Genomic DNA, 13,029 nt, shown 5'->3' with positions numbered 1-13,029 from the left:
TAATTTTAAATTTGAAATATTTAGTTTGACGAAAAATTATTCATATAAAAAATTATGTTTTGAAAAAGCAAAATATGGATTTGTTTTGTAGTTTTTATTATTTTTAAAAATTAATTTTTAATATATCATTTTTGATCCATTTCTTCTCAGGTACTACATGGGCCTTCAACTGAATTATGAGTTAATTCTGGTCATGAATAGTAGGAATGAGTAAATCTTATTTGCATCGGCTGTTTATATCAAATTAATCATGCATGTCATGTGTTTGAATTTATAGTTCATTTTATTTCATTGAATCACGTAATTATGAAAATTACATTGACTTGATATAAACACTGAATGCGAATAAGTTTTTTCCAAGCAGGAATACTTATTGTTCGGTTAGTCATCTTTCACCTATAAACTAATTAACTAAAGGAACCAAATTTTGATTATTAGATATTCAAATAAACCAAATTAAATTATAGTAAGTTACAATATTTATAATTTGCTTCAATATTATCCGAAATGATTTCCTAGCCCTTTATAAACTTTTTATAATTTTGTCTTTTTTATAAGAGATTTTTATTTGACAACATAATATTTAACTTGACAATTTGAAGATGTCATTTTCTTCTATTCATAATGTAAGAGGGTAAGAGATTACATTTCCTTGACTTTTCATTTTATTTTTAATTATTAAATATATCATTTTCTTCTATTCAAACTGTAAGAGGGTAAGAGATCTCATTTCCTTGTGAGTTTCTTTTAATGAATCACATTTTTCTTTTCATAAGAGATATGCTCATTTTTAAGATCTTAAAATGTCGATGGTAAGAGTGCAAAAGATCTCATTTCTCCAATTTTTTTGTGACTTCCTTTTAAATGTATGGCCTAACCCATTAATCACATGTTATAGCATATAACACCATCAATTTGAAATAATAACCATAGGAACCAAAATCCTAAAACCAAAAGTCTCCGAGGATAATGGTCATTTTTTAAATAGTTGGTGATGATTTAAAAAAGAATAATACAACCACTTCTATGTTAAAATTAACGTGTAAAAGAATCTTGTCGATCGATCAACCATAAGAAATGCCTAAGGATCACTTGACCCTCCAACGTCATTCATGACTTGCTATTAAAAACAAATCCATCCAACAAAAATGGATTATTACAAAAAAAAATTCGGCACATTGATGAATTATTTTTCTCTAGTTATTTAACTACTCAGAAATTTTCCTTCTAAATAATATCTAAAAATCATAAAACAAATTATAGTAGTTTATTTACATTTACAAAATAGGATTTTTTTTACATAAATAAAATCATTTAAATTAGTTCTTATTCTTTTTTGGGTACTTTTTTTTACTATTAATTATAATGAAGTAGTAAATTTTAGCCATTACTTTACTATTTAATAATAAAATGAACTTGACATGAAAGAAATAATTTTATCATATCAAATTTTTTGTATATAAATTTAGTTAAGTAATTTTATCTAATTTGAGTTATTTTATTTATACAATTTTCAATTATGTAATTTTATCAATACAAAATAAATAATGATTTTGCTAAATAATATCTCAGAGTTTGAGATATTGATTCAAACTTTTTATATATAGGTTCAAATGCAAGTGGTCATGCATGATATCACAACTTTATCAAACATAATTAATTTATTAAAATTTAGACAAGAGAATATAAAATAATTTATCCAGTTCTGCAGCTAATTATGAATTTGGTACAAAATGGTTATTGCTTGTTTAAAAGTCTTTGGTCCAGTCTTTGCACCCCTTTAAATAAAATAAAATAAAGAGAAAAGGGTTAAAAATACCCCTTAACTTTGTTTTGTTGGTTAACTATATCCTTATCGTTAAAATAGAATTACTTTTACCATTGACATCACTAATTTCACTATTTATGTCCCTCAATTGGATGAAAAACCCAAATCAATTAAATTACTCAATTTTAATCCGTCCTGACCCACCAAATATTATAACCCATTTTTGTTCATCTTCTCCCTCTTTTCTTTTTCAAAATACTCGTTTTTCTCTTTTTATATCCAATTTATTAGCCTTAATCATCTTTTTTTTAATCATCGTTATTCTTTACAATGAAGAATTTTCTTTCATTTTTACTGAATTTCATCCCAAACTCTCCAAATCTAATTACAATTTCATCTCAACATTAATAAGTGAGTAATTCAAAAGCACACAAATTTTTTTGCTACAAGAATATAACCAGCACCTGCGCCGCTGTAATCTTAGTAGGAATTTTTCTCTTTCACCAGCAGAACAGTCGTCCACAAGTAGAGAAGATGACAGAGATGAAATGGTACAAATTGGAGGGTTTTCAACCAAACACCCTTCCTCTTTCAGCAGCCAAACAACAATCACCCTAGTGTACAGACTTACAAGCCACCACAATCTTCTCTTCTCTTCATCTCCAACTCTGACGAGCCACTACCAATCAACAAGTAATAAACAAAACCAAATCTGAAACAAGCAAAAACCACTCTTTCGACTTTCTCTAGACCCACATCGCGAACAATGTCCATCCACATCCGCGTAATTCCAATTTCGGTAAATCGGAGAAAATCAACAACGACGAATTAGAGCTCCAAGCTACAGTAATTCCGACAATTTTTAAGACCTGACTAGAAAATAATGCTTGATTACCTACATTTAATCATTGTTGTGTTCTTGTGTTTTGGATTCGTAGTCATTATTACATTATTTTCGATATTGTTTGGCTGTATCAGACAATTTTGTTGTTTTTGAAAATGAACACAAGTTTAAAGATGAAAATGAAGAAAAATTGGTTGTATATTCGGGTTGGGTGGTGGATAATTTTAATTAATTTGGGGCTTTTCATATAATTTAGGGGCATAAATGGTCAAATTAGTGACGGTTGGGGTAAGTATAACTCCATTTTAACAGTAAGAGATAAATATAACTCTACTTTAACGATAAAGGCATAGACGACCAATAAAACAAAGTTGAGGGGCATTTCTAACCCTTTTTCCTAAAATAAAATGAGACCGTTCTTAATGAACAGTTCCTTTCAGCCATTATGAACTCTTCAAGGAAGTTTAGAAGCCTAAACTATAGTAATTTTCAAGAAGTACTTTTATATGTAAATTTACATTTTTTTTCTCCTGAAGCTTGGTAGATAATATCGTTGTTTTGTTACTAGTTGAGGAATAGACTATTGGTCTGCTTATATGGTCGAACAATCCTCCTCTTGAGGTAATTTTTGGGGTTGAGTTAGGTCCAGATGTTATATCTTTACATAGCGCGAGAGGCAGTCCATCTTGTTTGGGCTCCCGACCAACACTCCAGTTGCGCTTTTGGGTGTGAAAGGGGGTGTTAAAGAGTGGGTTAAGGTCCTACATTGGTTGAGGAATTGATTGACGGCCTACTTGTAAAGATATGACATGTGGATCTAACTCAACCACAAAAGTTAGCTCGTAAGTGGAGGTTTGTCCAAGTCTTTATAAGGAGATCAATTTCCCATCCCTCTACTAATGTGGGACTTCTTAACACTCTCCGACATGTCAAGGACAGAGGTTTGACAAATCCATATAAGGAGATCAATTTCCCATACTATCGATGTAGGACTTCTTAACACTCCCCCAATATATCCAGACCTCAACAGAAGCATGAACACTTCTAAGGGCCTAGCTTTTATATGTAAATTTACTCTCTTTTTTTCTCATTGTGAAGCTTGGTAGATAATATTGTTGTTTTGTTAGAGTGGGTTAAGGTTTTAAACTAGCTGAGGAATAGACTATTGATCTGCTAATATGGTCTTGGGTAATTCTCCCCTTATGAACTAGTTTTTACGGTTGAGTTAGGTTTAGGTATCATATCTTTACATAGTGTGAGTGCCAGTCCATCCTGTTGGGCTCTCGACCTACACTCCAGTTGGGCTTATGGGCGTGAAAGGGGATGTTAGAGTGGGTTAAGGTCCCATATTAGTTGAGGAATTGATAGACGGTCTACTTGTAAAGACATGACATTTGGACTTAATTAACCCTAAAAGCTTAGTTCATGAGGCCCTCTACCGATATGGGACTTCTTAACACTCCCCGCACGCCCAGACGTGAACACTTCTAAATGGGGGCCAACATAATTGAACAACATGGGATGGGTCTAGCTCTGATAAGATGTAAAGAAATAATACATGGATTTAACTCAACCCCAAAAGCTAACTTATGAGGGGAGGTTTGTCCAAGTCCATATAAGGAGGACCAATTTCTCATCTCTCTATCGGTTTGGAACTTCTTACACTACATATATAAATTTGGGAAATCTTCGCCCCATGAGCTAGTTTTTGACGTTATATTAGTCTCATATACCATATATTTACATCTTTAAACAAGTCGCAATCTAAGCCAAACAGTCCGCCATCTTATTAGCTTCCCTTAGAGGCTTAGACGATGAGATTTTTTAACAGTAAGTTATCAAATAAACCCTCGTTAACATATTAGTAATCACCACGGAGACCAAATCTAAATAAAATCTAGTAAAACCCCGTCTTAGGAACCATCAAGGGTGTCCAAATATGACACCTTTATTAAAGAAGGCATCACTTAAAGCTTTAGTGTTAGGTTCATTATGTAAATAATTGTAATTAAGAGGACTATCCATCAAAGAAGTTGTTAAAGTAGTTAGAAGGTTGTTAAAGTAGTTAGAATTCAATTTGTTATTCTTGTATATATTTAAGTTTGAATGTACAGATGAGATACACTTGAGAAAATACACAAGGAGATACACGTTTCCTTCATCCATACTTCCTCTTCTTCCTTGCTTCTTCTTCTTCTTTGTTCTCTATTTCTTCTCTGTTTCTTCTCATTCACTTCTGCTCTACAAGAAGATTAACATGGTATCAGAGCCTACACAGTAGAGCTTCAAGATCTCAGCCAAAACCATGGCAACTGTCGATAATGAGTTGCCTGAGAAGCTGAGCCATAATCATCCATTGTTCTTACATTCAATAGATAATTCAGGTGTATTACTTAACTCAATTCAACTTATTAGTTAAAAGCATTCGTACTGATAATGGTTCTGAGTTTGTTAACACTGAGTGTACACATTTGTATACAAGCTTGGGTATTGTTCATCAAAGAATCTGCATACACACTCCGCAACAGAATGGTATAGCTGAAAGAAAACACAGACATATACTTGAGGTCGCAAGAGCCATCAAATTCCAAGGTCACATTCCTATCAGATTTTGGGGACACTGCATTCTTAATGCTGCATATATTATAAACAGATTACCTACATCTGTTTTGCATGGTAAATCTCCATATGAAATGTTTCATAAGTGCAAACCTTCCCTACATCATATGAGGGTGATAGGTTGTCTGTGTTTTGCTAAAAACATGCACATTAAGGACAAATTTCATCCTAGGAGTGTCATTGTTGTACACATGGGATATAGTACTCATACAAAGGGATATATGTTGTACAACATCAAAGACAAAATATTCTTCATTAGCAGAGATGTACTATTTAGAGAAGCTATATTTCCATTTGCTTCTCCTTCATCTACTGCATGGCAAGTGTTTCCCAAGGTTAATGAATCTTCAGAGGTTGCACCTTTGTTCCAGCCTAATCCTACCATAGTTGTACATACTGAGGAAGCTCCAGCACAAGATACTCCTTCTATAAGAAGATCACAAAGAAGTACCAAAGCTCCTATATGGCTACAGGATTATGTGGCATCTACTCAGCTTCAATCCAATAAACCTTTGTATTCCATTGATAAGTACATTGGCTATGACAACTTGTCTTCTTCTTATCGAGCCTTCATTACTTCATTTGGTACTGAAGTTGAACCTACTTCTTTTGAGGAAGCCTGTAAGGATTCAAGGTGGGGTGAAGCAATGCAAGCTGAAATATCAGCTTTGGAGTCCAATCAAACATGGCAGGTGTTTTCTTTACCTCACAACAAGAAGGCTATTGGGTGCAAGTGGATTTTTAAAATCAAATATCATGCCTCTGGTGAGATTGACAGGTTTAAGGCACGACTAGTGGCAAAAGGATTTAATCAAAGAGAGGGGCTGGACTATCAGGAGACCTTTTCTCCAGTTGTGAAAATGGTGACTGTTAGAAGTGTGCTGTCTTTAGCTGCAAAAGAACATTGGCATGTTCATCAGATGGATGTGTCTAATGCATTTCTTCAGGGAGATTTACATGATGAAGTCTATATGGTACTTCCTTTTGGTTTTAAGCCTCCAAAGGGCTTTAGTGTGCAGGGGGAGAAACCAGTGTGTAGGCTCACTAAATCCCTTTATGGATTAAAACAGGCACCTAGGCAATGGAATGCAAAACTCACTGAAGTTCTTGTCAAATTGGGATTTGTACAAAGTCATCTTGATTACTCATTATTCATCAAGAAAACTAGTACATCTCTGGTTATACTTTTAGTATATGTAGATGACTTGATGATCACTGGAAGTGATATCAATCTCATTCAACAAACCAAAAGCACCTTACAAGAAAACTTCAAAATGAAAGATCTAGGGAATCTCAGGTATTTCCTTGGAATTGAATTTGCAAGATCACAAGAGGGGATTGTAATGCATCAAAGGAAATATTCATTGGAGATCATATCTGAGGTAGGTCTCAGTGCTGCAAAACCTGCTACTACTCCACTAGATCCCTATGTGCAGTTAACTACTAAAGAGTATGATGAAATAAATGGAATAAACAAAGATGATATGTTGTTAACAGAGCCATCAGTGTACAGAAGATTAGTTGGAAAATTACTATATCTAAATGTCACTAGACCAGACATTGCATTTGCTACACAGACACTAAGTCAATTTCTACATCAGCCTAAACAATCTCATCTAAATGCTGCCCTCAAAGTAGTGAGATATATCAAAAGGCAAGCTGGACTGGGTGTTCTATTATCAAGTGCAAAGAGCAAAGAACTTCAAATTTACTGTGATTCAGACTGGGGTAGTTGTTTACATACAAGGAGATCAGTTACAGGTTTCATGGTAAAGTTGGGAGGCTCACTAATATCATGGAAGTCTAAGAAGCAAGCAACCATTTCTAGAAGCTCAACTGAAGCTGAGTACAGAAGTATGGCAAGTGCAGTGGCTGAAGTTGTGTGGTTAGTGAAGCTATTCAAAGAGCTTGGAGTTGAAGTACACACTCCAGTAACTATATATAGTGACAGCAAGTCAGCTATCCAAATAGCTGCTAATCTTGTGCTACATGAGAGGACAAAGCATATAGAGTTGGACTGCCGTTTTATAAGAGAGAAGATACAGAATGGATTAGTGCAAACTCAATACTTGAGCACCAAAGAACAAGAAGAGACATGTTGACAAAAGGCTTGGGAAAAACTCAACATGAATATCTACTATCCAAGTTTGGTGTATTGAATCTATTCATACCTACAAACTTGAGGGGGAGGAAGGCATCACTTAAAGCTTTAGTGTTAGGTTCATTATGTAAATAATTGTAATTAAGAGGACTATCCATCAAAGAAGTTGTTAAAGTAGTTAGAAGGTTGTTAAAGTAGTTAGAATTCAATTTGTTACTCTTGTATATATTCAAGTTTGAATGTACAGATGAGATACACTTGAGAAAATACACAAGGAGATACACGTTTCCTTCCTCCATACTTCCTCTTCTTCCTTGCTTCTTCTTCTTTGTTCTCTATTTCTTCTCTGTTTCTTCTCATTCACTTCTTCTCTACAAGAATATTAACAACCTTTGGTTATAAAAGTTTTGGACAATGACTTATGACTCCATATAAATATGTACGAACATAAATTGTTAAGACATCTTCAATGTTTTTGGTTAAAAAATCATACAAGAATTAGATTGATAAGTGAGTCGAAAAAGGGCAGACAGTTGGAAAAGTTCATAACAAAAAAAATAAATGTAAATTGGAATATATGGTGTTGCTTCTAATAAACGCTGCTCAATAATAAGATGAATATAAGTATATAACATCTGGTGAATGATCATGTAATATCTATAACAACTTTTATATAAAGAGATGACATTAATGATAAAATACACTTCTTAAATGTGTGATTATATATCCTCCTCCAGATATCGTAAAAAGAAATATACTTAAAAAAATTTATTGATGAAGATCTGACACAATATCATATCACATTATAAAAGGGTACAAATTTAAAGAAACTTAAAACGAATCACAAGCACACTAACTTTACTAGATTAGGGTTAAAAAAACAAGGAGAAATACTTGAATATTACATCAATTGTTTCTACACCTTTTCTACCTTGTTGTACATCTCTCTCCAAAAAATCCTAACATGATTAAATCAAATTATGTCGTTATGAATATTTCATTTTAATCATAGAAAGGATGAAATATATCTAAATATTTCATTTTAATCATAGAAAGGATGAAATATATCTAAATTTAGTATTAAATTATTTATCATTCTATCATATGAGTTGCAAATTCTAGTGTAAATAATTATTTGGCAATAAACTTCCAAAAGAATAGTGAAAAATTCAAATAATAATAATTAAAAAAAAAAAGAATATCCTTGAAGGTTAGGGTTGTTTTGGTAAGTTGACTATAAGCAAGTAGCTTCCTATTTTTATCATCCTCACATGAAACCTATTGTCTCTTCTTCCTTTCAAAGTCCAATTTCTCTCTCTCTCTAGATCTTCTATATATCTCTATACAAAACTATATCATTCACTAGAAAAAACACAACAAAAAAAAACTCTCATCTTATATTAGCCACTATTACATAGTTTGAAAATTCATTATATTCAACACTCACACAAAAAAAAAATGATTCCAAATCCTCAAAAATCATCAATTTTACTCCAAAGAATCACTTCCAACAATCCTTGTAATTGTAACAAACAATCACTACATCACCACACACCAATACCATGCACCGCAGATATACCAGATTCCGTCGTCAAGTATCACGCGCATCTAGTGGGACCCTACCAGTGCTGCTCCGCTGCGATCCAGCGGATCTCAGCACCGGTATCCACCGTATGGTCCGTCGTCCGTCGATTCGACAACCCTCAAGCGTATAAACACTTCATCAAGAGCTGCCACCTCATCGACGGAGACGGTAACGTAGGCACTCTTCGTGAAGTCCGAGTTATCTCCGGGCTGCCAGCTGTCAACAGCACGGAGAGACTCGAAATACTTGACGAAGAGCGCCACGTTATTAGTTTTAGCGTAGTCGGTGGGGACCACCGACTCGCGAATTATAAATCTGTCACTACTTTACATCCAGAACCGTTTGGTAATGGAACGATCGTTGTGGAATCGTACGTTGTTGATATACCAAAGGGGAATACGAAAGATGAAACGTGTGTTTTTGTTGATACTATTGTAAAATGTAATCTTCTATCACTGAAACAGATCGCGGAGAATTTAAAGTAAGATAGAAATATTTTGTAAAATTAATTGAGGTGGATCAATGATACTGTATCGATTTTTTTTATTTTTTTTTAGGATATGATGATTTGAAGAATCGTTGCACCTTTTTAGCTAATGTTGTTCATCACTTGTTTGAAGATAAATTCATGATTAGAGTTAATTTCTTTATACGGTTGTTTTTAAAAAAAAATTGTTTTCATGCTAGTTTATTATTTGTGATAGAACCTTTAAGTATAAGTAATGCAAGATATCAATTCATAATCTTGATGAAGTCCAAAGATGGATATATCTATAGTACTATATTAATATTGAAATGAAATGCCAATAGGAGTATATATTATTTAGCAATGCCCTAATTATTTATGCTATTTGTATATGATTCAAATTATAAGAAAATGAAATGAAGCTAAACGGTTCTGATTTTGTTTGATTGTTTTATGAATAAATTTAACAACGTAATCAAGTGGTAAATATTAATTTAATGACTTTTTTCCCCTCCTTTGTTAGGTAGTCATTTATCTCTCAGATTTTCAAGGTGAATCCAAATTTAATCGATTTTAATATAAATACTGAACATCGAATGACAAAAAAAAAATACATGGATTAAGGATAATAACTGATTATTTTTTTGTGGTACATTAGACAAAGGTAGAAATGATAATAACATGTAAGTCATATTATTACGCGTTACTCTTTACATTACCCCTTAAATTTATTTTCATGAGTTAATCAATCCTATATCTATATACAAGAATAATAATAAGTTATAAGAGATATATGTAGGGACAGAAAAAATTAGATGATATGGTAAGTACATGTGGAACACAAAAGTTGTAAATGGAATGGAATTTTTTGAAGTTTCATAAATGTAAAAAAGAAATTCAAACAATGTATTCCCATAACTTTTCACGATTCAAAGACATTATATATAGTAACAACTAACAAGAGCTTTTACTTCTCAGATAGGCAAGTATTCCTCCCAAATGGTAATAATAAGAAAACATAAATAACTATATTGTTTGAATTCGTGGAGTAAGTCGTAGAATGAGAGATAGATAATTAGAAATTTACATATATGATTATACGATTATTATTATTATATAATTAAGAACTAGAACTAATTAATATAGTATATGGTTAGTAGGGTGTCTGTATAAATTATTGAGAACAAGTTGATGAGAATAAAAGAGGCAAGTTGGAGGGAACTTTAAGGAAAGAAAAGCCAATTAGCTGACATATAGTATATAGTATTATTATATTTATCAATTCAATAAAAGAGCAAGTTGCAAAATATTCAATTGTCATATCAGGATTTGTTTACGTACGTAGTGTTTCTAAGTAGGAAAAAAAAAAAGAAGTAAAAAAAGGGACAGAGAGATAGATGCAAGTTGCTCTACTTATCTTCTGGCAATTTTTGAATAGATTTATGCAACTTGTTATTGCAACTTGATGTACTATTTTCTAATTCATGATCCCCGTGCAACTTCTTGTCCACTTATTATTTATATTAATCAATGTCTTCACGCCACTCTTATCATCCTTAGAGGATATTCAAATTTAAGATCTCTGATTTAGAATGAAAAAATATTAGTCACTTCATCACATTTGATAATTATAAGTAATGTTTAGTATTATTTTCATTTATCTCTATTTATTTATCGTGTTTTTTGTTATATACATGCGGTCTGTAAAAAAATATTATCAATCAAGTAACAAAGTTAGAAATTGAAGTTAAAATGTACTCATGTTTTTTTGGTTTTTTTTTTTTTTGCAATTGTGTTAAGGATGTATATATGAAATACAAACTTATAATAGCTAATATTAAACATTTATATAGGTGTGGATTAGATCACCCTTAGCCTAAGATGGCTCTAGCTATACACTATTAAAGAGGAATTTTGACTATTTAATCTATATTTTGTATTTTTAAACTATATTTTTTTGTTTTAAAAATAATGTTTATATTTTCTTTTTTAGTTTGTTTCAAAAAAAGAATGATTCTTTTTCTTTTTTGGTAATATTTTAATTTTAATTTTTCACTTAGCATATTTAAGAACACAAGATTAAAGGGCATTTTGATACATTTTTAACATAACTTTAATTTAGAACCACAAGATTAAATTTTTTTTTTAACTTCCATTTCAAATCAAATTAGATCATCCTTTTTTTAAACGGATGGAATAATTTCTCAGTGAATATCTATTCAATGATGATTCTAGTCATCAAGAACACTTACTACTAAAACTAAAGATAAAATGGGAAAATAATTAATGTTGTAGTGAACTTATAAAATAACAAATAATTTGAACTTACAATTTTAAAAAATTATGTCTGCATAATTTGAGATGGAAAGAGTATTTTTTTTGTCTCGATTTATGTATTCATCTTTCTTTTAGCTAAACGAAAAAAATAACGACATCTTGTTACAGCTAATAACAATTTAACTTTATATATTGTTCCATTTTTAATGAGATAACCTATAGCAAAATTAATATTGATAACTTATTTAAATTATAAATTTTAAAATTCTCTCCTTTATTCTTTTAAACTTAATTTGTACCCAATCAAAACAACTTAATATAAATTAAAATAGTGAAGAAGTATACGAGAATCAAAATATTTTCTTGACTATTAAATTTTAAATAATGTAAAGACTTATCTATAAAAGTAACATTCTTTTTTATGAACATCCAGAATAGATAGAATAATATACGTGCTCACCTAAATTCAATGTGTTAAGAAATTATTAAATATTTAATTATATAATAATAATAATCCAACTATGAAGTAATATACTTTACATTTACTTTGTTTTGTCAAAAGAATCAATCTCAAAATATTGTATATTCAACCTTAATTAGATCATGCTAGTTCAAGATCCTTTTTATAATTTTATCCACCTAGCTACTCTAGGTTGGGGCTCTTTAATTAGTTGGCTAATTGCGGCTTTGAAGGTTACAAAAATTAAGACATAAACTTTTTAAAATTTTTAAGTTTTTTATTGATCAACTTTAAAATTAATAGAAGTAAGCTAATAATTTCACTATATTAATAATATTTTTTTAATAGGTATATGAATTTAATAGTGAACAAATAATTCGAGACAGGAGAAGTATTATACATCAAGATATACTATTTTCTAAACATATTTATATGTGAAAATTGTAACAAAAATATTTTATGAATATTCAACTTTTTAATTTAAAATATTTTAAACTAATTTAATCTGATTAATTTTGAAAATTAATCAAAATCGAAAAGTTGAACTTTTCAAACTTATATAGTACTCTTGTTTAAAAAATACTCCTACTTGAAATATACTCCTAATTAAGTTACAATTTTCTTATATCAAAATGCTATATTTCAAAGAGTTCAATAGTCAAATTGACTAGGCCATTCATTTTAATTTTATCTCCAAGTGATTATTTACTATAATAAAAATAAACTTTTAGCAGCAATATTGAATATAATTATTAATAAATAATGTTAGAAATATTTTATTGATTTTAGTTAATTATCATTAGATTTAATATAGTTATAGACTTTAGAGACACTTATAAATAATGTTAATTGTTTTTAAACATATTTAGAGATAATTAAATTATTATTATTAACTAATTACTGCTAAAC

At 30.7% G+C, this 13,029-nt stretch overlaps 1 protein-coding gene across 1 annotated transcript; it reads left to right on the top strand.

Annotated features, from left to right (window-relative positions):
• Positions 1 to 7,591: 7,591 nt before the first annotated feature.
• LOC101245998 (abscisic acid receptor PYL4-like) lies at positions 7,592 to 9,567 on the top strand. The gene has a single exon (XM_004249017.5). The coding sequence runs from the start codon at positions 8,791 to 8,793 to the stop codon at positions 9,400 to 9,402; it is 612 nt and encodes a 203-aa protein (XP_004249065.1). The 5' UTR covers positions 7,592 to 8,790; the 3' UTR covers positions 9,403 to 9,567.
• The last annotated feature ends 3,462 nt before the right edge of the window (positions 9,568 to 13,029 follow it).

Source organism: Solanum lycopersicum, chromosome 10 (assembly GCF_036512215.1).
Source record: "Solanum lycopersicum chromosome 10, SLM_r2.1".
NCBI lineage: Eukaryota > Viridiplantae > Streptophyta > Magnoliopsida > Solanales > Solanaceae > Solanum > Solanum lycopersicum.
The sequence above is the reverse complement of the archived record's forward strand: the minus strand, read 5'-3'. Positions and strand labels throughout refer to the sequence as shown.

Excerpts from the sequence above, each read along its gene's own strand:
- LOC101245998 (XM_004249017.5), top strand. The coding sequence starts at position 8,791 with ATGATTCCAAATCCTCAAAAATCATCAATTTTACTCCAAAGAATCACT.